General features: G+C 40.5%; 1 protein-coding gene across 1 annotated transcript in view; it reads right to left on the bottom strand.

Moving 5' to 3' along the window:
• gas2a (growth arrest-specific 2a) overlaps window positions 1–23,591 on the bottom strand; it is a 30,813-nt gene that overhangs the window by 5,959 nt on the left and 1,263 nt on the right. The window contains exons 2-7 of the mRNA XM_072670596.1: window positions 17,093–17,269; window positions 12,414–12,538; window positions 5,867–6,008; window positions 3,281–3,344; window positions 3,011–3,173; window positions 1,568–1,675 (exon numbers count right to left, since the gene is read on the bottom strand). Coding sequence (XP_072526697.1) covers window positions 1,568–1,675; window positions 3,011–3,173; window positions 3,281–3,344; window positions 5,867–6,008; window positions 12,414–12,538; window positions 17,093–17,240 — 750 coding nt within the window. The 5' untranslated portion in view covers window positions 17,241–17,269. The remainder of the gene's footprint in view (window positions 1–1,567; window positions 1,676–3,010; window positions 3,174–3,280; window positions 3,345–5,866; window positions 6,009–12,413; window positions 12,539–17,092; window positions 17,270–23,591) is intronic.

The following is a 23,591-nucleotide window of genomic DNA, read 5'->3' on the forward strand; positions in this document are numbered from 1 at the left end:
ACACACACACTGCAACCCAGCACAGTCATTACTGACAGACGCTTCCCTATTTCAGCTCCGCTTCATTAAAGATTTACAGAGCTAATTTGCCTGCTCTGAAGCCTGGCCAAAATTACCATCGTCATCTCCTCTCCAGTGCATTTCCCAGTGTTGCTGTTAAGCTATGAGTGAAGACAACAGTGGCAGCCATATCCATAAAACACACACACACACACACAAAGACACAAAGAGGACATTCTGTACTAAACCATCCACACTCTCTGGGGTGTAAGGCCTGGTTGTGTGTTGCCAGGTAACGGAGTTCCCATGGGTACCAGGCCTACCTCACTAATCACAATTTGTCAGGTGGCACTGTATTGCTGTCGGTTGTGGGATGCTCTTTGTGTGCTCTTTCTGCCAAGGGTGGTTCTCAAACTGGGCTCCACAAACCAGAGAGGAGGTCAAGGAGGAAATGTTAATCATTTAATTACTGCTCAAGTGACAATGCTGGCAGTGTATGAGATCTATATGCAGTTAATGATGTCAATATAATATTGATACAGTACACCAGACCACAAAGTATAAAGGTGAACGGCAGTGCATTCAGACATAGGCAGCATAAATACTATGGAAGTCTTTACCTCCATCAATATTTAATGTACCTGCACTCATGTCCACAAACATAAATCACTGGGATTACAATATGGGCCTGTTTACACCTGACAATAACATGTGTTTTCTTTCCAGATGTTATTTGGATCTACTTTGACTTGATTCTTTGTACACTTGTTATTAAAATGCATCCCCAGAGTGACTAGAGTCCTGTCCCACTCCGGGAGACTATGGACAGTTATAGTAACGGTGGAGTGACCATAAAGTAGCACTTTGTAGTTCTATCATTCCATCCATTTCTCTACATACTTTGTTAGCCTCCTTTCACCCTGTTCTTCAATGGTCAGGACCCCACAGGACCACCACAGTGAAGTGTACACTCACTTGTATAAGTCTGACACAGAAGCTCATCTGTTGCTGCACGGTTATAGTGGTCATCTTGTAGTCCTTTATCAGTGATTACAGGACACTGCCCACAGGGCGCTGTTGGCTGGATATTTCTGGTTGGGGGACTATTCTTAGTCCAGCAGCACTGTTGTGTCCGATCCACTCGTACCAGCGCAACACACACTAACATTTTTACACTGCAGTGCTGAGAATGATCCACCACCCCAATAAGACCTGCTCTGTGGTGGTCAGTCCTGTGGGGTCCTGACCCATGAAGAACAGGGTGAAAGGAGGCTAACAAAGTATGCAGAGAAATAGATGGACTACAGTCTGTAATTACAGAACTACAGAATGCTCCTATATAGTAAATGGAGCTGATAAAATGGGCAGAGCTCATTCCAATATTATTCCTAATATTCTGATATGACTGTGTATTTTATACATTCTATCACACACCTGATTTAGAAATGCACTCTTTGTATCAGAGGATGATGACATTTGTCGATGTTCATGTTCAAAGCCAATGTTACTTATAGGTAAATATCTGTTCCTTTGCTTATAAGAATGCAAAAGAACAGGAAGTACAAACCCGAATAAAGAGTATCTTCTCCCCAACACGATAGCGGCCCTGTGACTGACGCTCCACGCAGAACTTGTTGGGACACTTACATGGAGGATCCTCAGCAATGTGCTTTACCTAAGCAAACATAAAAAAAACATACACATGCACACATTCTTCAGTTACAACTGTACACCAATTAGGCCATTAGTACAAATCTTTTACACAGAACCAACCCAGCTAACATGTCCAGGGGGGACCTGTATAGATGGCCTAACTAGGAACCAGAAAGTTTTCTGGGCCTCACATATGGATGTCCACCAGGGTCGTCGATGGGACCAGGAGGGGTTAATCATGGGTCTCATCTGGATTATACACTGCATACAGGACCTAGATGGGACCCATGTGAGATTAAGGTGGGCTGTAACAAAGGGCCCATTTGGGAGAGCCCAACTAGGTCCCAGTAAAAACACATGTACAAACTCACTTGAGTGAGCCCATGCCCACCTGGAACCCACCTGGCCCACATTCCACCCATGTGAGCCCCACATGAACATGTTGGCTGGAAATAGATCTCCCCTGTATTTGATAATAAGAGGGTTTAAGAATTGTACCAGTAATCTCATTTAATCACATTCTCATGTGTCTCAACCTAAGATCTTTATTTAAAGGAGAACTAAAATGGACCAGTATGGCATAGGTGAATGAGAGTTCAGTAGTCTGAACATACCCCCAACACACTAGCATTGCAGCGACTACTTTGGGAGAACAAGGAAGCAAAAAATCCCAGAGAAAAGAGAAAGGCTGGTTGAAGCAAGTGCCACACCACTGCAGAGATCAACGCAGGGAAGATGGGGGCAATGTTGCAGAGCTTGCAGGAAAGCCAGGGGAATTAGGAAAGCTGAAGCCAAGGTAGTGCAGGGTTGAGGGGGCAGGCAAAGGTACCAAGGACTGCATAGAGCAGCAAGGAGGTACTGCGTCACGGAGGGCCGTGTCAGCACCTAGAGAAGCAGCTAAATGCCTTAAAGCTATATGCTATAGCAACCAGAGAAAGCAGATGGACTGACTGGTTACAAGATCTCCAGCTAGCTACACTGCACACTGTGCCAAACAGACCCAGAGAAGACAGCAACACTATCCGGCAAGACTCAGGACAAATAACATTAAATAAATGTAATTAAAATAATCGTGTGTGGGCAGCCATGGTAATGTAAAACAAGCAATACAAGTAGTGCAAGGTCACCAAAAAAAAAAAATCAGCATGTTTCATTCTGAGACAGAAAATGTACGTTTAAGTTAAAATCCTCAATAAATATGTTCTTTGGCACCATGAAGTGTGTGGCTGTGGTTGTGAATCTGTATTATACAGTATGATACAGGTATGGGAGATAAACACAGCCTCATACTGAATGCACCAGTAGCATGCAGTAGCTCTTAGCTGTGAATGGCAGCTAAGTCAGACCTCATACTCACAGCATCATCCAGAAGCTTGCCAGTGCTTTTCTTGCAGGAGGAGCATTTGTTGGATGAAGAAACCTGGGTAGGAGAGACTGGGGAGGGAGGGGGCTCAGGGGCTTTTTCCTCCTGCTCAATCTCTTTCTCCAGCTTAATTAACCCAGGTGGCTCCACCTTAAACCTGACACACAATATTCCACTCATGTAAAAAAACACATCTCAGATGTCAATCAATGAATTACAGTATCTACTGTAATTAGCTGAAAAATAGGCCTACTGTTCACCTACCTGGATGCTATCCTCCCCAGCTCCAAGAGACAGAGACACACCTCACGTGGCTGCTTGTGCAAAACTGAAAGGGCCAACAATAACAACAATTCATAAGTTATTTTACAGTATTATTCAGTATTATTTATGTCTTTTAACAAATTGGCCATTCATGTCAAAAGCATCACATTAAAAACAGCACAGATTCGGATGATGAGTCAGTCAGGCAAATGAGCAGGAATGCACACAGTGGGGGTGAAAGTGTCCATGGAGCTAAATGACTTCAAAACACACACTAGGCCACATTTACTGTTGCAAGTAACATACGTCATGCATAAGAAATGACTCAGTCATGATAGATTCCTTGTCCAGATTCTGTGGCTCTGGCTACAGGGCTGATTTAGTCCAGCCTAAGTCATACTGCATATGTTAGTAACCATAGTAAATCAGGCCCGGTGTGTCGCAGTAACTGCTGGGAAATGGCGTGAAAGGATGATGCTCAAAATACAGATGTGTGCCTAATAGTCCTACAAAAGCACCTGTTCTCCGAGTCCACATCTGTCCACTGTACAGATACATAATTTCCCATGATTCATGATTCAAGGCCATGAGTGAGTAATGTGAGTCAGGTGACACAGAACACCATGCAGTAAACACATCAAGAGCTTGATCTCCTCTTCAAACCTCGGTGCATCCCACCTGAATTTCATGTCATCTCCACTCATGCACTCAGCTATTTCAGCGGGAAACAGAGAAGAGGGGAAGAAGAGGAAGAGAAAGAGAGATTCATCTTCTCAAGGTCTTCCCTATGAGATGTAATTAAATCCGTCTGGCCGCTGTCTCGTCTGTATGTATAGTCTGTAATGATGAGCCAGTTGGCTGCAGTTAAAAAAAATTCAAAATTGAAAATTGAACAACAGCCCGACATCAGGAGAGTCAACACAATATACACACCAGATCAGGTTCAGTTCACACAGGTCGGCCCCTCTGATGGCCCGGGGGTTCCGACTGATTCAATCGGACCATTTTACACAGAAGAAGGAATGACGAAAGCTGCCAAGTGTTCACGTCTCATAAAAACATGGCTTTCTCCACCAAAATATATGGTCACACACACATACACACACACACACACACACACACACACACACATTTATATGGACAAAGCTTTCACTGTGCAACTGCAGTAGGGTAGAGAGAGAAAAAAAATCTGTCTGCATTCAGAGGAATCAGTTCCACTTGCCTGCCCTACTTTCTATCTCATCTCTCTCTGTCTCTCTCTCTCACACACACACACACACACACACACACATTCTCCTATTCTGCATCTCTATCTATCTGTCTCTCGCTTTCCTCTCTCTCTTTTACCCTCTATCACCACTTTTCTCTCTCTCTCTTTCTCCTTCTTTTTCTGTTTGCCTTTCACTCTCTCACACACACATTCTCTCTCTCTCTCTCTCTCTCTCTCTCTCTCTCTCTTTGACTCACACACACACACTCATTCTCTCTGGCCTCTATTTCTTTGTGTCACTGCTTCTCTTCGTCTCGCTCTTTCTCTCTCTCTCTCTTTCACATTTTCTTTTTCTATCTCTTTATCTGTCTCTCTCTCGCTCTCTCTCTCTCTTCTCATTTCTTTTTATATGTCTTTCTCTCTCACACACATTCTCTCTTTCTGTATGTCTCGCTACACTTTCTGTCCTCTCTCGCTGCCCTCTCTGCTCCTTTCTTTTTTTTTTATGTTTCTCTCTCTCTTGTTCTCTCTCCCACACACACCTTCTCTCTCACACACATTCTTTTTCTGTATGTCTCTCTACTTATCACTTGCTTTCCTCACTCTCCGCCCTCTCTCTGCTTCTTTCTCTTTTTATCTCTCTCTCTTTCTCTCTCTCTCTCTCTCTCTCTCTCTCTCACACACACACACACATTCTCTCTGCCTGTGTCTTGCCTTCCTCTCACTGTCAGCCCCTCTCCTTCTGCCTCTCTCCCTCTCACTCCCTCTCTCTCTCTCTCTCTCTCTCTGCCCGTCACCCCCTCCCCCATTTGTCTTGGATGTGTGTGTTGGGAAGCTAAAAAGAGAAAAACCCTGAAAACCAGGTTCAACACTAAAGCCTGTGTCTTCTAAGCCAAGCCGAGAGTTTACAACAGTTGAGCAGAAAGAGCAGGGAGAGACAGAGGGGCGAGGGCAGAGTAACATAATTAGGCCATTCACAGGAGAGGAGTGTAGGTGAGAGGAGATGCTTTTCTCTCTTTCTTCACCTCATATTCATCACTAGTTCACTGTCTGCTGTCTGGAAAGCTCCAAGGTGCTCAGACTGAGAGTTACAAGGGCTTCTTCCGTGCCACAATCAAGCACAAAGCAACATCATACTGCTCTATTGGGACTGGATCAAGTCCCATTTACTGTATAAACTCTCTCATTCAGATTCCATTGATATGTTTACAAAGACTAAGTGATCTCTAGTGTCCATCTGCTTCATACATCAGACATTCTTAATTATCTTCAGTTTTAAAGAGTGTTAACTCTCAGGACTGTCAGGACTCTGACTCTTTCATTTTCACAGTGAATTGTCACTGTTCTTTACAGTACATACAGTATTACTTACTTACCCAACCCCTCAGACTCAAACAGGCAGGTCTCTCCAACGCCCACCTCTCGACACCACGACAAAAAATTAGCAGTGTTATCCCGGGCAAAAAAAGAGCCGGATGGAGCGCTTGCTCTGCATGGGATCCTTCGATTGGGGATCGGCTGCAAAGAAAACGTTTAGCGTCAGCCATGGGTTCAGCCTAATCAAAGGGTGTGAACAGCAAACAGTAAACAGCACCAACCTTTACTGTGAAACCACAAAACATCCGTAATGAAAATGACATAAATACAGAACAGACTTTAAGTTAAACTGTACTGCATTACAGGGCCTATAGTATATTATGTTAATCTGATGATTAAGCAAACTTTACTGTCATTGCAGAGCAGGACAATGGAATTCAACCTCCATTTTTAACCTCTCTGTGGCAGTGAACACACATACACACTCACTCTAGTGATTAGGGCAGTGAAAACATACACCCAGAGCAATGGGCAGCCATCTCAGTGCCTGGGGAGCAACAGGGGGGATGGGTGCTTTGCTCACAGGCACCTCAATTGTGAATGCCCGCAACCTTCCAGTCTCAAGTTCACATCTCAACCCCCCCCCCTCCTCCCTCCTCTCTTTATCACTAAGAAACAAACAGGCTGTTTTTGTTACTGTGCCTTTAAGACTGACTTATGTAAGTGTCTGTTTTGATTGGCTGATGACTGCCCTGAATTTTGACTAATTTAAAAAGCAGTACATGCTGAAACACTTCTCAAGCGTTCAGTGTGAGTGGATCTGTTCAACTGCTGTAGGCAAAATAAGCAGCAGTATATACTTCCACATATTAACCGTATCGACACTGGAATTAATAGGCAAATATGTTTACCTAGCACCTGAAACTCTTTTCCTTTAAAAGGCAAGCAGTATTTAGTGTTCCATGATATGGGTCCTTTAAACCTGTCTACACCTAAAGACTAACCCACATGTCTTATGGGGGCTTGTCATGGACCAAATCATTTAGGTGAGAGCTTTATTGCCTCTCGCCAGTTCAGCTTCAACCTGGATTTGCAGATCATTAGAAACATTAGAAATTCCCTTCCCTACCTCTCTCATATTCCCTCTCCCCCTCCTCCTTTCCCACCTTCTCCTTCCTGTTTTCCTTCCCCCCTACCCTCCACAGACATTAGCTACGCAGACGTCACCCTGTAACCCTGTGGTTCTCACCCTCTTTCTCAGGGTCTGATCACTGCCTGATCTCTTTCCTGTTATCCAACAGCTCTGTTTAAAAAGCCAGGGAAAACACCCACCCTCTCCTCACAGATCGATACTGAACATGACAGAGAGATCAATGGAGCAATGCAGACTTGACTAGATGCAGACGTGCAAAGTGCTGGCATCCAAAACGATATATAATGTCACTAAATACAGCACTTACTCTCACGCAGTGAGATTTATGCAGCATGTGCTTTCATACAGGATATGTGTGTCTGAGTCTGTGATAGGTATGGTGATGTCATGCTGGAAGAATGGAAGTCTACAGTGGATCAGATGTTTCTCCAGCTTTTTTTCTCCAGAACTATTACTCAGGCTCCCCCACAGTCTTCTACAGCAGCATCAGTATATGCGTTCAAGTGTTCAGTGCCTCCAATGTTTATTATTTCGCTTAGATTGAATGTAGGTACGCGGTCAGGCAAATGTTTAAGGACAGTTACATAAATGTAATGTGTAATAAATGAAAATGCTGCTTTTGGTAGTGGCAATAATGGCAATAATGGCAATAATATACCATATATAAGGCTGTATATAATTGAACCTTTTTCTTTGCGATAACTGGGGAACTTCAGAAATTAAAGATATTAATATATATAATATATATATATATTAATATATATATATATATATATATATTTTTATTATTATTTTGTAATTGGGGATTGTAATTTAGTTTTAATGCAATGTTTCATATTTATAAAACTGCACTGTTAAAACTGTCTAAGAAACTTTAGGATGTTGATCTGGCCAATTTCTGGTACCATATGCATTTATTCTGTATATTCCATATATATATATATATATATATATATATATATATATATATATATATATATATATATATATATATATATATTGCAATTGTTTTCTTTATAAAGCCATGGTTAGTACATACTTCAGATATTCACAAAGTAGTTGATGCCCCATCCCGCTCCAACAAACCAACCAAAATAAATTGAAATGATGAAACAAACAGTAAATAAATGAAAATAATAAAATAATATTAAAAAAGACAAGCAATGAAAGTAGTATGTGCATGCTTATTTATGTATACAAACACCCCAATGTCTCGATTCATCGACAAATTTTATCTTGTTACCTTGTTCATGAAAAAAGGCCAGATGTGGTTTTACAAGCCTCTTTACAACCCTGTTATTTTCTAATCAAATGAAACAGGGAGACTTTCCATGTATGGTGAACTTGTGAAAGGACATGATGATTTGTGTGGACTGGTTTACGGCACCACATCAGCTTACAGGAGCTTATTTTTTGTAATCATAAATGAGTTTTACCAGATAGTGTTACTGTCCTCTCCATGTCCTTTCGGAACAGTGTGCAGTTAGCTAGCTAAAAGGATCGTTGCTAGATCAGATACCCACTCGCAACGCTTGGTTCACTCTAGACTGAGGTAGTCAAGTTTTGTTTTAAGGAAGTGGATGTTGGAGAGACCAAAAATACCATAATCTCCTCAAGTTGCTGTTGTGTTTTATTGTTTCACAGCTTTCAATATCTTTCGCTAGTGGGCTAGATGCACATTTTGGGGGTCTATTATATTCTATTAAAGTTGGAATAAATAAGGCTAATATCAGTGCCCATATATGTCTATCAAAGACTATGTTTTAATGAATACCATGGAAGACACTTTGATGAACATAAAGCTGTGTTCCTAAATATATTCTTATATCAGCAAATTGCTGTGTTGGCAGCGTATACCAACTTGGGTACTACCATAATGGGCACAGCTTTTAGTGTGCTTATTATAATGCGGTTGTCTATAGCTACATCTTTACATAACAGATGCCAAGTAATGCATTCCACTGTAGCTTTAATGTTAGAACATAAACATTTATAGTCGGCCCATTAGGCCTGAAAAGAGTCCTGCCATTACTACATCAAATTATTGACCGAAATGAGGCATGATGCTGGAAAATGAAGTATGGCATGAAGTATAAAATATGTCATTACATAATAAACAGTTCAGCCGGAGTGAGAAGCAGAGACAAGAGGAGCACTGTGTTGGGCCAATGAATACCTGAGCGCCTTCTGAAGTTCTGTCAGGACATCATGTTGTGTGACTTTACCAATATATATACTGGTTTCTAATGACCCTTTTGCCAGTAAACAGTGAGATTTCAAAATGTAGATAAGTATACAGTATGTTCACATGAACCATGTCATTTCATTCCTTATTTTATTTGGATCTCTCGCACACACATTCACACCTATGTCAAATCCCTTTCTTGCTTTTAGATTCTGTATCCCATTCTCCTGTGGTCTGCATGATCAATAGACTCCAGCATTCCAACTCTCTCGTTCTTATTTCTCTCTCATTCTGTCCCTCAGGAGCCATGACTTCACATATTTCCACACATCTGTCCTCTCCCTTTCTTCCTTTCTTTTTCTCTCCCTCTCTCCTTCTTTCTCTGCAAAATAAATGATGATATACAGTGGTGTGCAAAAACCACTATAAGTAGAACATCTGTATGGATATATGTATAATCAAATAAAGATTGTGATTTTTAAGTGGGTGTGAGTGTGTTAGCTTGATCATTTCCAAAACTCCCTGCCCATGCTATGATCACCAAAACAAATTTCTCAGACCTGGAAACATTCCAGCCCTGTTTAACACCTTTTTTTATCATCAGGGCAAAAATAATAGTCAGCATCATGATTGATGAAACTATTACTAACGGCTAAAGTTTAATGTTGGAAGTAAATCTGTGTACATCAACTGTATGAAAATACTGTACAGTATTTAAAAAAAATAAAGGTGCTACAAATGTTTCTTTGAGCGATGCCACAGAAGAACCACTTTTTGTTTTTTAAAGAACCATGTTTGAGTGTAAAGAACCTTTAAAAGGCCCAAAAAACTTCTTTATCAAATAATATCAAATAATCTTTATGAAACCAAAAGTGGCTCTTCTATTGCATCACTCAAATAACTTTCTGTAGCTCCTATATTTTTTGGAACTTGGCTGTAAAGTAGCATATCATTAATATCTCCAAACTGCTAGTCTGTTCAGGAGATGGGAAAAAAAATTCTTAACTTCAGTGGAAGTCTATGTAAAATACCTTATTTAGTTTGAAGCATTTAAGTCATTTCGGAGCATTTCTATTGATCCTTTCATCATGAATGTTTGACACAATATAAAACACAACAGATTCTAATTAGAGTTGTGTGATATGGAAAAAAAATATATCACTATATCAATATATTTTTTACGCTGTACGATATTTATCGCAATATTTTATCATGTAGACAAAATGCACCAACAGCCTAAAATAAAACTGCTATCCTAATAATCTCCCATAGTACCATGATTTACCTTAAATATGCTTTACCCTACTGAATTAAATAAGACTGATTACACTCTTTGTAATGAAAAGTGCAGTTAGTCAGTGTTCTTTAAGCACTGACGATACTTACGTATACACTCATAAAAGCATATTGTGTAACTAGATAACAAAATGTATCATGATGCGATAAAATATTCTCAAATTGCCCAGCTATAATTCAAATTATGTCAAAAAGTGAAAAATGGCAAAAAAAGGAGATGCTTAAATACGACTTCTGAGGTTTATGAAGTAACAGAAAGTTTTACATCCTTAATTTCTCTGCTATTCAGACTAGTCATGCATGACTTCATGTAATCACTACTTTCCTTCCATTATAGTGACTGAACGAATCCTGGGACCCCCGAGGAGCCACAGGGCATATTCATGTACTGTATAAATTATGATATTTTTTAAACAGGGTCTCTCTAACAAATATTACTATCAAGCTCTCTCATTAAAACAGTCATCAGCTTTGCGCCTACATAGTCATAGTCAGATCATTGAAGGGCATGTAAAAGAAAGCTTTGATAACTGGCTGCATTGGGATATAAAGGTAGAGTAAATGTGATATAATATGGTGTAGTAATGATGTGAATGGTGTGGCTCCTCTACACTGTTATTCTTGAGGGGCTCTATTAGTTGAACTGTAGGGAGTCATAACCAGCCAGAAAAAAAAGCCCATTATGAAGACTCTGAAGAAGCTGGGCCTCAGCCAACAAAAGCAGAAATATTTTCTTAATTTACCACCAAAAATCTCCTGCACTTAATGCCTTTCCCATCTGGGGGAGTTTTGGAGAAAAAGTTAACGACTCCTCGCTATCGTTAGCCGGCTCTGTATAAATCAGCACGCTCAGCATTTTTCCGAAGTTCACCGTCCCACAATGGCAAGTTTTAGGGAGGACATGGCAAGTGGCCACGACTTCAGACAAAAGTCTTTGTGTGAAAGAGTGCTGCACAACAAAGTCCAAATACTACATACACACACATCTCATGTCAGGCACCTGAAACTGAGACACTGGGATCAGTCCAGTCTTCTTAAGCTTGAAAAACACACCAGACTTGAGAAGGCAAGCTGCAGTCATCCAAGACATGCAATGAGTCCACCAATGCTGTTGCTGTTAGATTCATAAAATCCATCACTGCACTGGATGGATCTTGGCATGGAAAAAGTCAAATTTCCATAAAGCGCTATGGAGTGAAACCTTGGATTTTGCAGGAAGCTGAAGCATGAATATGTAATGTCACACTTCTGCTATAGCTTGTGTGTGTAGGCTTGTGAAATGAGTCAATTTAGGCATTAGGGGAAACAAGGAGCCACAACTTAAACTCTTTTGTAAAACAGGACTGAATGTGCTGTTGCTTAAAGACTCACTCCAGCAGAAGTGAAACCCATTCGGCTCTGCCTGGTTCCATCATCACTGCACGGCACCTAGATACTCTAGGAACATTCTAGGCAGATTGTACATGATTGTCTGTGAGATTGTGAGGGTGACAGTGTCCAGTGCCATCTGACTACTAGTGTTTTGCCTGTGTTTCAGTTTCTCCTAGGGTTGAGGACAGTGCACATGAGCACTAACACGAAAGGCATGCAAGTTCCTGGTCTAGGATGTGGAGGCCAAAAATTGCGGCAACATGATATCACTGATTCCTCAAATTTTTAGCCAAAAATGATCTGTATTTCTGAAATGTTTAAATAGCTGACTAATAGAGGGTGGTCAAAAGAGCTGGACTTAAGGTTTTTCCTGGATCTGCATGTCCAATACAGGGGCCATTCAGGACCATGTATCTTTAGAAGTGTAGAAGAAATGAAGACTGAAATCACACATTAAGAAGCACAGTAGTGAGTAAAAGAATTTCTGCTCTGGAATTAAACTATCAGAAGATAGAAACAGGTGGGTCTGGTGGATGAAGGCTGAAAGAGAGCTCTCTGGGCTTCACATACTGGAATAAATGGACATTAGGAGGGTGATCACCTTGCCCGGTGGAGATAGGTCCCCGTTGCTCTGCCTGAATTTCTCCTGCAGCGTCTCAGCCAGCTGACATAACAGGAAGCCGTTATCCAGCCTGTCCATGAAGCTGTCTGCTGTGATCTCCACACCTGGGTGAGACAAAGAGAGAGAGAGAAACAGAAAGACAAAATGAAACCCCACAGAGACACTTAATATTCTTTAAGCATGGCTTGAACATTGTTAAGTTTTATTCTGAATTTCTCAGCATTATTTGGTCAAACAGAGCTCACTGGTGTGCTGGATTAAAGGGCCAACACCACGTTTGTAAAGATTGTAAACGTTTCTAAATGCACCATTCCCACTCCAGTCTAACCAGCCCATGCACTAAGCTGCAAGAAATGTCACAAACATCAAGAAATGGCCATATATCTGCCTATTTCAGACTACAGTACATTATACACAACTTATATACACTAATGTTCTTGCGAGAGACGCAGCCTCAACTGCGCTATGAATGGAGCACAATACAGATCATTTAGACAAAATACAGATCTTTACATATCCTCCCTGTCCTCACAAAAACAGGTATCTAGAAACACGGGGGTAACTTTACAGCAGAAAGCGAAACCACTTCTGCTGTTCAATTCATCACAGAAAGTTCACACAGTGTAAAAGACAGTTGGTTTATTCAAATGATGGAAAAAAAACCTTCTCCAGACAGCGATGATATATCAGTCTAAACGGCACAGTAACAAAAACAGCCTTTGTAATTCTAAGTCATAAAAGAAGTTGGAAAATTGTCCTACAAAAACGAACCACGACAAAGTGGACCTCAGAAAAAAATGAAGGATCTGGGCCCTACTTGAGTAAAGTACTGTTCAGAGCCTGTAATATATTAATGAATTGCTCTGTGTATGAGTGAAGAGTTACTGAGAGCCAGTGGATTACTGCAGACCAAGGTGGGCCAAGCTCTGAGGTTAACTGATAAACATGTGTTCCAATGAAGAGCAATGAGCACAAACAGCAATGCTGACGCTTCAGCAGGAAACAGCTGATCGCTTTTTGCATAGTAGCCCGATAACACACACGTACACACACACACTTGCACCCACGCAGATACTACGCTGATCAACATGTGGCTGCTGCTTTTGACTGGCTTCCAGACGACCATTCCTTCTCAGTTAGATCACCCTGAAACCGGAGGTGGTGGCAGGGGGTTGGGGGTGTCTGTGGAAAGAGAATATTTTTTCATCTATTCTTTTTTTAAAAGGGGGGGGGCGCATTAGCGGTAGGGGGGGTTTAGATGTTTTAATGAGTTCCAAATGTGGTTAACCAGGCCAGCACAGGGAGAGATTGAGAGTTTGTGAAATCCCCTCCGTTCTCCTCCCGCCTTCTCTCCACCTCTCCTCCACTTAGTCTCCATACAGTGAAGCAAAAATAAACCCTCCCACAAAATGTGGCACAGAAAACCAAAAGTCTCCACTGGCAACCTCTGATATATACAAAAATAGTTTATCAATAAACAGTATTTGACCCAAACTAAGCACTGTACATTACCAAAAATGCCTTAAGGTTGTGCAGAATTATCATATTGAGATATCAGTATTTTCACAATACTTAATATGTTTTAAGGTAATGAATAGCGGCACATTTCAAGACATAATATGAGAAGGACTGGTGCAAATGTCTAAGCACTGGCCCTAATCCTCACCGGTTTAATCTCTGGTGATGCCAAGAGTCCGAGCGCAACTGGACTCACTCTGTTTGCGTGATCTCCCCTCATCATTGGCTAACTATCAATGGATGCCAGCCTTTGCAGAACCAGCAGTTAGTGTTCTCCTCCAAGGGCATTTAGCTGTCCAATGATGTTGCAGAGGAAGCACATACAAGCTTTTACACGCAATTCTCCCAGAATTAGTAGCATTGTGTGATGTGGGAGTCCTAGCAAGTCCTTTTTTCATGTATTGCAAAAGATTCTTGCTGTGTTTATAAGTGAATTTAAAAAATGTAAAAACTGTAAAAGTCTGAAGATAAACAAATAGTGTTTTATTTACTATTTTAAAAAGGTTTATATTATCATATTGTTTATTATACTGTCTATCATTCAAATTGCTGTTTGTACCTGCTTGTCAATTCATTTCCCTTAACGCACCCCCATATAAGCTTGCCCCACTTTGTTTAAAGCCCAAAAATAAAGCCCAAAGCCCATAAATTAATTAGACTGTGAATCCGTGCATATCTTGTTGTTTAGATCTCTATACTTGGTCTAAATACATAAACAAGTAAGAGACAAATAGGACACTTTTTATGATATAGTTCTTCCTAAGTCATAACAGTGGGTGAAAAAGCCAGGAACCACTCATGGTTCAGAGGGATTTAAGAGGTTAAAGAACCATCTATAAGATGTTTTTATTATATATGAACATTAATTTAACCAATTGGGAATTCAAATGTTTTATTGAGTTGTCATAGTTCTATACAGCACCATTGCTTTTGGTAAAGAACCTTAAAGAATCCATAAAGAATTTTACTGAAGCATTATATACTCAAAAAAGCCTAACATAGTTGGCATAGTTGGTTGCCATAATGATTGTGAAATCACACTACCCACTGATGAACTGGTGTAGCAGTTGGTGCAATGTAGTGGGTAACACCACCCTCCTTGTGGTAGATTAGGGTTTGATTTTCTGGCCTGGCAAACAAACCACACTCCAACCAATATAAGTCTTTGGCAAGACTCCTAAGACTACATTTGCCTACCCGTGCAACATGATTCAGATGTAAATTGCTCTGGATAAGAGCATTGGCCAAATACCATAAATGTAAACTGAATGTAATGTCATACAAATGGCAAATAATATACATTCCATCAGACAGTTTTCTAATAGTTACTTCTAGTAGTAACAGTAGGCCTGATTCACCAAGCCTTCTTAACAAGAAATGACTTCTTAAAACCCACTGGCGCAGTTTTCATGAAGATTCTGACATATGTTTTCCTATCTGGGATTTGTTCAATTTACAAGGGCAATAGGACCAATCATTATAAGCAAAGCTGGTGTAGCCTTTTTGCTACACCTTATATTCCTATATGACATAGGGCCAGTATTCCTATAGTATACTTTATCATTATAGAAATAATACACCCTTTGAATCAAGTAAATTCAAAGCAGCTGAGCCGACATACGGACAGGAAATCTGCCACTTCTGTGCAGTGTCCCCCACTGAGCGGCAGTAGCTGCCCCAGCTGTGCTCACACATCACACTCCTTACACACATCTGAAGACAGATATCTGTCTTTATGTCCCGTTAGAGGTAGCCACACACACCACTAATGAGTTTAAAGGTTCAAGAAGGCACTTGCAGTGCAGATGAGAGCAGAGAGTGGTTTGCGTGGTCCGCTGTGGCTCCAGGCTGACCAGAGGCACTGCTTCTGCTTCTGTTGGCTGTGCACAAACTGTCCGCTGCCAGACATTCCATGGACATCCCACTCCACACACACAAACACGTGCGAGCACACAAGACAACCCGGTCCAAAACCATGACACACCACAATTCTTATTCTCGTAATCTGTGTAATGCTCCTGAATCACCACTGGGGTTGAGCGCAGCCCAAACACTGCGTAAGTGCTGGGAAATGTGTGGAAACAAGGCCACACACATGTACAAACAAGTTATACATTAGAAGGGATTGTCCAAGGTCAACCTACTGACCTAAAGGATGTCCACACACAACCCATGTAACCTTGTAAGCTATGCAAATGATCTGAACACTGGATTCCATTTCAACGCTTCCTCCTTGACTTGCATAGCAAGTCAGACACAGTCAGACACATTAATGACAAATGCTTTATTGACAGAAGTGATACGGACACTGGGACAAGGGACAATGCCACTACTGGAGTAATCCAAGTTCCACAGAGATGACTGAGTAGTATGACATGCCAGTAGAATAATGGAGCAATTCTGAATTCAATTAACTAATTTTACTCAAACACTAGAAGTCATATTTCATTAGTTATTTTCTTCTTCTTCAATTCATTCTTTTGTTTTAATGACTAGTAATCTAATATCCATCAATACTGACTTCATGAAGATTTTTACCACAGGGTAAACGTGTACTCCTCCCAGTACACCTGAAACACCAGTAATAATTGCATAATTATTAGTAATTGAAATTGCACATTTCGTCCCACACAGCATTCTACCAAGTGTAAATGCATGTGGCTAAAAACTGATCAGGATACAATCCAGATACTATGCACATAAAGTAACCAGGTCTAAGCGAGGTTATAGATAATAGAGAGTCTACTATGGACACCGCTCCAACGTTGCCTATTCAGACATCCCACCTCTCCCGGAAAACACAGGAGTCTCCTGCAAATTGATAGCGGCTCCCTGACTCCCGCAAATTATGTACAATATCCTGGACATAGGTTAGTAGGTTTTAAGCATAAAAAACAAGCGTAGTATACTATGGCCTGTATTTCTTAGGACTTTATCTTTGTAAACTGTTGAGGGTCATTTCTTACTTGCTTAGCTTCAAGTATGGCGTACCCATATGGTGACCAAAAGGCCTGAATGACAATCTCAGTTATCTAGGCCTCCAATATGAATATCGGAAATTTCCACAGATGAACATCATGGAACCATAAGGAAGGAACTCACAACTGCCTACACATCCAGCCCTGCCGACCCCTGCTTACCTAGCATACTAGTGAGCCAGAGCGCCAGGTCTTCTTTCATAGGCAGTAAGCTGGCCTCATGTCTGCTGGCCAGCCACTGGCTGTACTGCTGCAGGTCTGTCAGGCCGGGGCCAGCCGGCTGCTGCTTAGGGCTCAGCAAGCTACACATGCCGCTCCTGCACCTAGGTCTTCACTGACCTAGAGAGAGAGACAGAAGCAAGAGAGAGAGAGAAAGAGAGGGAGAGAAGAAACCCATTAGATAATGTAGAATAATTTCTGTCACAGTGGCTACAGCACAAATTCATAATAATCATAATAAATAAAGCACATACAAGCATGATTTTATGCTATATTTAGTTGTACACCCACTTAATTTGTGGATTTACACAAACGCCTGGCTTGCAAAGCTTCTCTGAAAAGTGTTACACTTTTTAAAACATCAGTTCCAGGTCTGTAATCCTCAGAGAAAGGAAAATAGTTCTGAACAGAGTGTGAAAGCCACCATGAGGGCCACACAGAGGTCACGGTCTGAGAGCACGTTTCATTGCTCTCTGAGTGCACTTCCCTGAAGGGCCTCTGTTGAACCATTTTCACTTTCCCATGGCTATCACCACAGCTTTCTTTCCTCTGATCATCCTCTCTCACTCCTCCTCTTGCTTCATAGGCCTTGGCCTTCCTCCTCAGCTCTCTCATCACTTTCCAGGTTAAGTCTCACTTTCATACGATTTTTTCCCCCCAATTTTTTTTCTTTCTAATTTTGAGGACTAGATCCAACAATGGCTCCTCTGAAGGAACGTGTAGTCCTCTCCTAACTCAAAGGGCCTTCACACAGTAACGTGTTTGTGTGATGAACTAGAACTGAGTATGTCTTCTAACAAGCTATTTCAAAGTTAGTTGTGACTTTGAGTTGAGGTCATTTAAGCGAATGACCCTCTGTCTTTTTTCTGGTGGGCTGATGTCAATCACACAGCATAAAGAGGAAGCCATCTAAATGACTGTTCACTTGTCCTTGTGCATGGAATGGCAGTACAGATGTGAGCAGAAGTTTGAGCACCCCTGTGAACAATTAAGTAAGTAGATAAACTTATGCCTTTTAGAGTACAGTTCTCTAAAGGGCATTCAATTCAAGACAAAACATAATTTTCAATATTTTAAGTAGGATTAGGATCCTACGTTTTTGAAGGCATCTAAACAGCCCTGATGCATTTTGTAAGCAAGTCCTGTTCACTGATTAAGTAGAACCTTTTGCATGTAACGAGCAAAAGTTTGTTCGGAGAAGAAAAAGGTCCAAAATATAACTAGTAAGCATGGGAGTAGATTAATCATGTTTTAAGCTTGTGTTGCAGCCAGTGGCACAGGTACCACTTCACTGCTAGAGAGAAGATTGGGTTCAGTAAAATACCAGCAAATTCTGGAAGCAAACATCACACCATCTAAATATGAAAAGAGGATAGCTTCTATAGCAAGAGAATGATTCTAAATACACCTCAAGATTTACTGAATACCTCAAAAGGGGTAGGTTTTGCCATGACCTTCACAGACCTCCAACCTAAATGTCAGTGCATGCAAGACAGCCCAAGAATGTCACAGAACTAGAAGCCTTTTGCGAGGAAGAATAGTGGGTCAGTGTTAGGACACGAAGCATTCCTCAGCACAGTGTTACTATCCTTTTTCTCATAACCTCCTCATACACAGGAGCTCTTTCATACATAACACGGGGGGGGAGAGAAACAGAGAGAAAGAATGAAAGAGATAGGAAAAAACAGAGAAAGAAAGAGACAGGGAAAGAAAGAGAGAACTGAAATAGATCGAAAGGGAAATAAGAGAGAGGGGGAGAGACTATGAAAAACTGAGAGAGAGAGAGCGAGCATAAAAAAGGGAAAAGATCAATATCAGAGATGTCCCTCAGGTGGAAACTGGACACTGAAACTGAAGTGTTGCCCACACTGGGCACTACTTGGCAGGTCAATCCTGCTCTGGCATGCAGGTGTGTCCTGAAAACACAAAGGCTTTCTCAGGGCACTGTGCTGCCAGCCATTCAGGGCCACAACAACAATATGTTGACTGTCAGACAGAGCCATTTTACCCAGCTGACATATAAGACAGTCAAAGCTAAAGAGCTAAAGAGCTGTCAGTCTGGACAACAACTAACAGAAGTGTACGTGTCTGTAGTTTACGTCCCACTTTTAGTGCAAGTGGCTTGTTCACAATGAGGTGTAGTGTACTGTAAATACTCTAGATGATATTCTTATGCTGGCAAAAAAGAAACCATGGAGTGTTTCACACTGTTGGCACCTGCAGGTGGTGGGGAGCCGGTAGGAGCTGCAGCAGTTTGAAATTTTGGCAAGCAATGCAAGCAAGACCACAGACTCACTGATGTATCTGCCTTTCAACATTTTTGATTTTATGATCAATGATTCTGTCTATAGGATAGTACCCAAGTAATCTGTATTTTCCATGTAGTGCAAAACATGTGCTGGTCCATAGACTAAATACACAATGATGTTATTGTGGGTACTTACTGTCAGCTTCAGTTTCTCCTGTGATACTGTGGATAATGCAGAGTGGCCTACTCGTTCATAACATGATGCCAGTTTTTACACAGTATGCTGTTTGTACAGTTGTTTAGTGTGTTATTAATGTGAGAACCTTTACAGTTCTCAATAAATGCTGCAGTGTTCTCCGTAAATGTTTAAAGGGCTATAAAGAGCCTATCATATGGCCTGGAAAAAGGGAATCAGAGAACCAATTGTCACAAAAACAGAATTCCAGAGTTATCATCAGGGAGGTATTTTTAGAAAAGGAAAGGAATGGACCAACATGAAGTCAAGAGCAGTAAGGAGTCATCATTACACCATGGTTAAGGTTAGGTTTAGGTGTAGATTAAGGTTAGGTTAAGGTGTAGATTAAGGTTAGGTTTAGGTGTAGGTTTAAGGTTAGAATTAGGTGTAGATTAAGGTTATGTTATGGTTAGGTTTAGGTGTAGATTAAGGTTATGTTAAGGTTAGGTTTAGGTGTAGGTTAAGGTTAGGTTTAGGTGTAGGTGTGGGTGTAGGTTTAGTTGTAGGTTTAGGTTAGGTTAAGGTTGGTTTAAGGTGTAGATTAAGGTTAGAATTATGCATAGATTAAGGTTATGTTAAAGTTATATTTAGGTGTAGGTTAAGGACTCAAAGGAGTCACCTGTAGTCTTTTCCTCACTGCCAGAGGTCACACTTTTTCTGAACGTTGCAATGAGTCGTTTTACAAGAGAGTAAAAAATGACCAATGTGGCCGTTTTCACTGGGAGATCAGGCTGAAACTGGGTATCCAGGGGGAAATTTGCTTTGTTTCTGCCCCTGTAATTTCAATAAAGGCTGTCAAGGGACATGCCTGGTCTGGGAGATGGGCGTGGTTCCACCAGTGGGTAGCTGAGTCTGGCTCCGCCTCTGATCTCTACTAAGTAGACTCTGGTTGCAAATTTGATATATATATATTTTTTATATACCAGAAAGGAAAGGAGTCACCATGTCTATGTCTATCTTACTACAGCCTTTGCTCTTATAGATAAGCTAAAGGAAAGCTCAATAATAAATGACATGCCTCCTGATATACAACTATGTAAGATATCAAAGCTCAAACATCATATAGACTAGTATTTTCTCAAAAGGCATGACTGTACCTTCTGCATCCTTGTTTGTTCAAAGATGAGACAGGAGTTTAAACTATAGATAGGTATCGGAGCAGGATGTTACAGGGGGAAAATATTACTGCCTTAAGCAAACAGAGAAATGTAAACTTGTCTCTTCACATAAAATCTACTGACCAGCAGTAGTTTAACATAAATACACATCCTGTACCTTACACTCTTAAAAATACAGAAGCTCCTCAAAGCAATGCCATGGAAGAACACATTTTGGTTCTTTAAAGAACCTTTCAATCAAATGATTCTTCAAATGACCTTTTTTTAATGAAATTTAAAGTGAGAGTTTAAAGAACTTGAAAATGTTAGAATTGTAACCCATGTAACACACATGTCCTAAACCAACTGAAGGTTCCTAGAACTGTACCTTTAAGAATCAAGAACAACTTAGAAACCCTTGTGTGTGTACCCAGCAGATCCACAATAGTTCTAACTCAGCTGTGAACCTTGTAGTTTCACTTCAGACCATTCGAACACAGACCAAAATGCAAAACCACTGTCACTAAACACAACTATAGCAGCATTTTTATGTCCTGTACTCTACATACAATATCTACAGATATAAACATAAACATACATACTGAGCCATGGGAAAAGCCTACACACACAAGCAACTGGAGAGTGCAGCCAGAAGTAGCTGGAGGCCAAAGGTCAGTGTTTGCGCCTTGAGGTCCGGAATAAGGGGGTAAAACGAAAGCAAACAGACTATGACTAAACAACAACCAGCACATTCCTTTCATCATCGATCTCCTTAGAGAGGTTCTTATTCAATGTGTAGTCTATAATGCAAAATATGCCATGTATTTAAATGTATATTTAGTTAAAAAAGAAAAATGAGACTGTCTTGTATACCTGTAGGCCAAACTTTAACCTTTAGCACTGACCTTAACTTACAGAGAGAGAGGAAACAGTAAGAGAAAGGCTCCAGAGCATGCTTTCCTGTGCAATACAAAACTGTTTCAGTTACACGAGCCGAATGCTGTGTCATTCCCAATCGGAACAAAACCTGCCGTGTGCTTCTGCTGTCCTTACTGCCCCTTTGCAGTGGATTCAACAACACAAAACAGGATTTATTTTTTATTTATATTTTTTAGATTTGTTTGTTTATATTATATTAACATTTAAAGAATATTAAATCAAATCAAATTTATTTGTAAAGGGCTTTTGACAACTGGTGTTGTCACACAGCAGCTTCACAGAATCAGTAATTAGTAAAAAGACAGAAATCAATATGTCAACCAAACTCTAATAGGTCATATTCTATATTTCGCATGAGAAGAAATGGCTTAAACATATTGTTTATGAGCACAGTATATATTAATAAGACAATATAAAGCTTTTAATGTGTTTTTTGTTTGTATATGACCAGTTCATATTGCATTCTCAGCCCTTTTTATAAATTTGAACCCATGTAAGTCCAGCAGCTAAATTTAGTATGATGAGGAAAAAGGAAATCACAGCTGCTAAACGTTTTTCAGTTCTTGCAGTTGGAATGTTGTTCTTTGCTGAAGGCCTCTAGTTCTGAGATATGCTTTGATCGTCTTAATGCACAGCTTGTTTCAGGTCTGTCCACAAACGTTCTATGATGTTCAGGTCAAGGGACTGTGAACGCAAGTCCTAAAGGTTCGGTTTGTGTCTCTACAGGTAGTCCCTGTTGGATTTTGCTCACTGGTATGATTTAGAGCATGATCCCGTTGTAGATGCCATCCTCTTTTCAGCTTCAGCTTTTTACCAGATAGTTTGATATTTGCATCTGGGATATTTGCATACTTTCTTATGACTATTCTATGAAGGTTATGTTAGGTTCACTCTTGGCTCATCTAAACCTTCCTGCAGGCTTATAGGAAATTTGTCTTTATTACCAGCACACATGCTGTTCTCTCTGTTTTGGTATTCCCGGATCTTACTTGGGCCTTCATAGTTTCCCTAAACTGACACTTCTAAATAGCAGCCACGCTGTAAATACTAAGGATGTCTAACCTTTTGCACAAGCCACATTGATTAGGGTAACTTTGTATTAGAATTTGCCAAGAATATTGTGTTTTGTGTTTGATGTGTTTGTTCTTGTCACAGTTTGCAGAACTGCAGGAAAATGCAGGTAACTGCAGGTAAATTTAATAGAAATATCAAAACAGAGCAAAACAGGATGCAAAATAAACAAAACTCGGTCTAAACACAAACATAACCAGAGAATCAAACTCAAGCAGAAACAAACAGACAGGAGACCGCAAACCAGGAAAACACACATGCTCAAGACCAGACCAGGAACACTGAGGGCGATAAAGGGACTGTATATACACAAACTCTGACAAGAAACACCTGAAGGAGATAACAAGAGGGGGAGACCTAGAAAGGAGGCACAGGAGGGAACACTAATGACAAGGCGGGGTTAAGGCGGAGAGGAAAAAACATAAACAGAGCCATGTGCTTATGTGCTCTGCACAACAGAGAGATATGGACCAGGATGGGAAAACACAAGGGCAAGACAAAGATACCTGTTATAGTTCTTCTCAAATAAATAGTAACCAAATGTGTCATTTGGCCAATAAGGGTTTAGGATCTGGTTACATTTTTTGGGTTGATATGAGAGACATGGATGGAGAATATTAAAGTGAATTTAATAGATATTTAGTTGAATTTAAATAAAAGCTAGAATTAAGTGACTACATCATGTACAGCGCTTTGTTCAAATAAAGTGTTTTTGTATTGCATGTAAATTTCCCCTTTTTATTCCCAAGCAAATTATGTTTTTCTATTGTTTTGTTAAAAAGTAATAGTCTATGTGAGCAACAGACTATGTTTGGTATTAACAATGGAGTATGAACGATTTCTTGAGATTTG

This window comes from Salminus brasiliensis, chromosome 2 (genome assembly GCF_030463535.1).
Source record: "Salminus brasiliensis chromosome 2, fSalBra1.hap2, whole genome shotgun sequence".
Classification (NCBI taxonomy): Eukaryota; Metazoa; Chordata; class Actinopteri; order Characiformes; family Bryconidae; genus Salminus; species Salminus brasiliensis.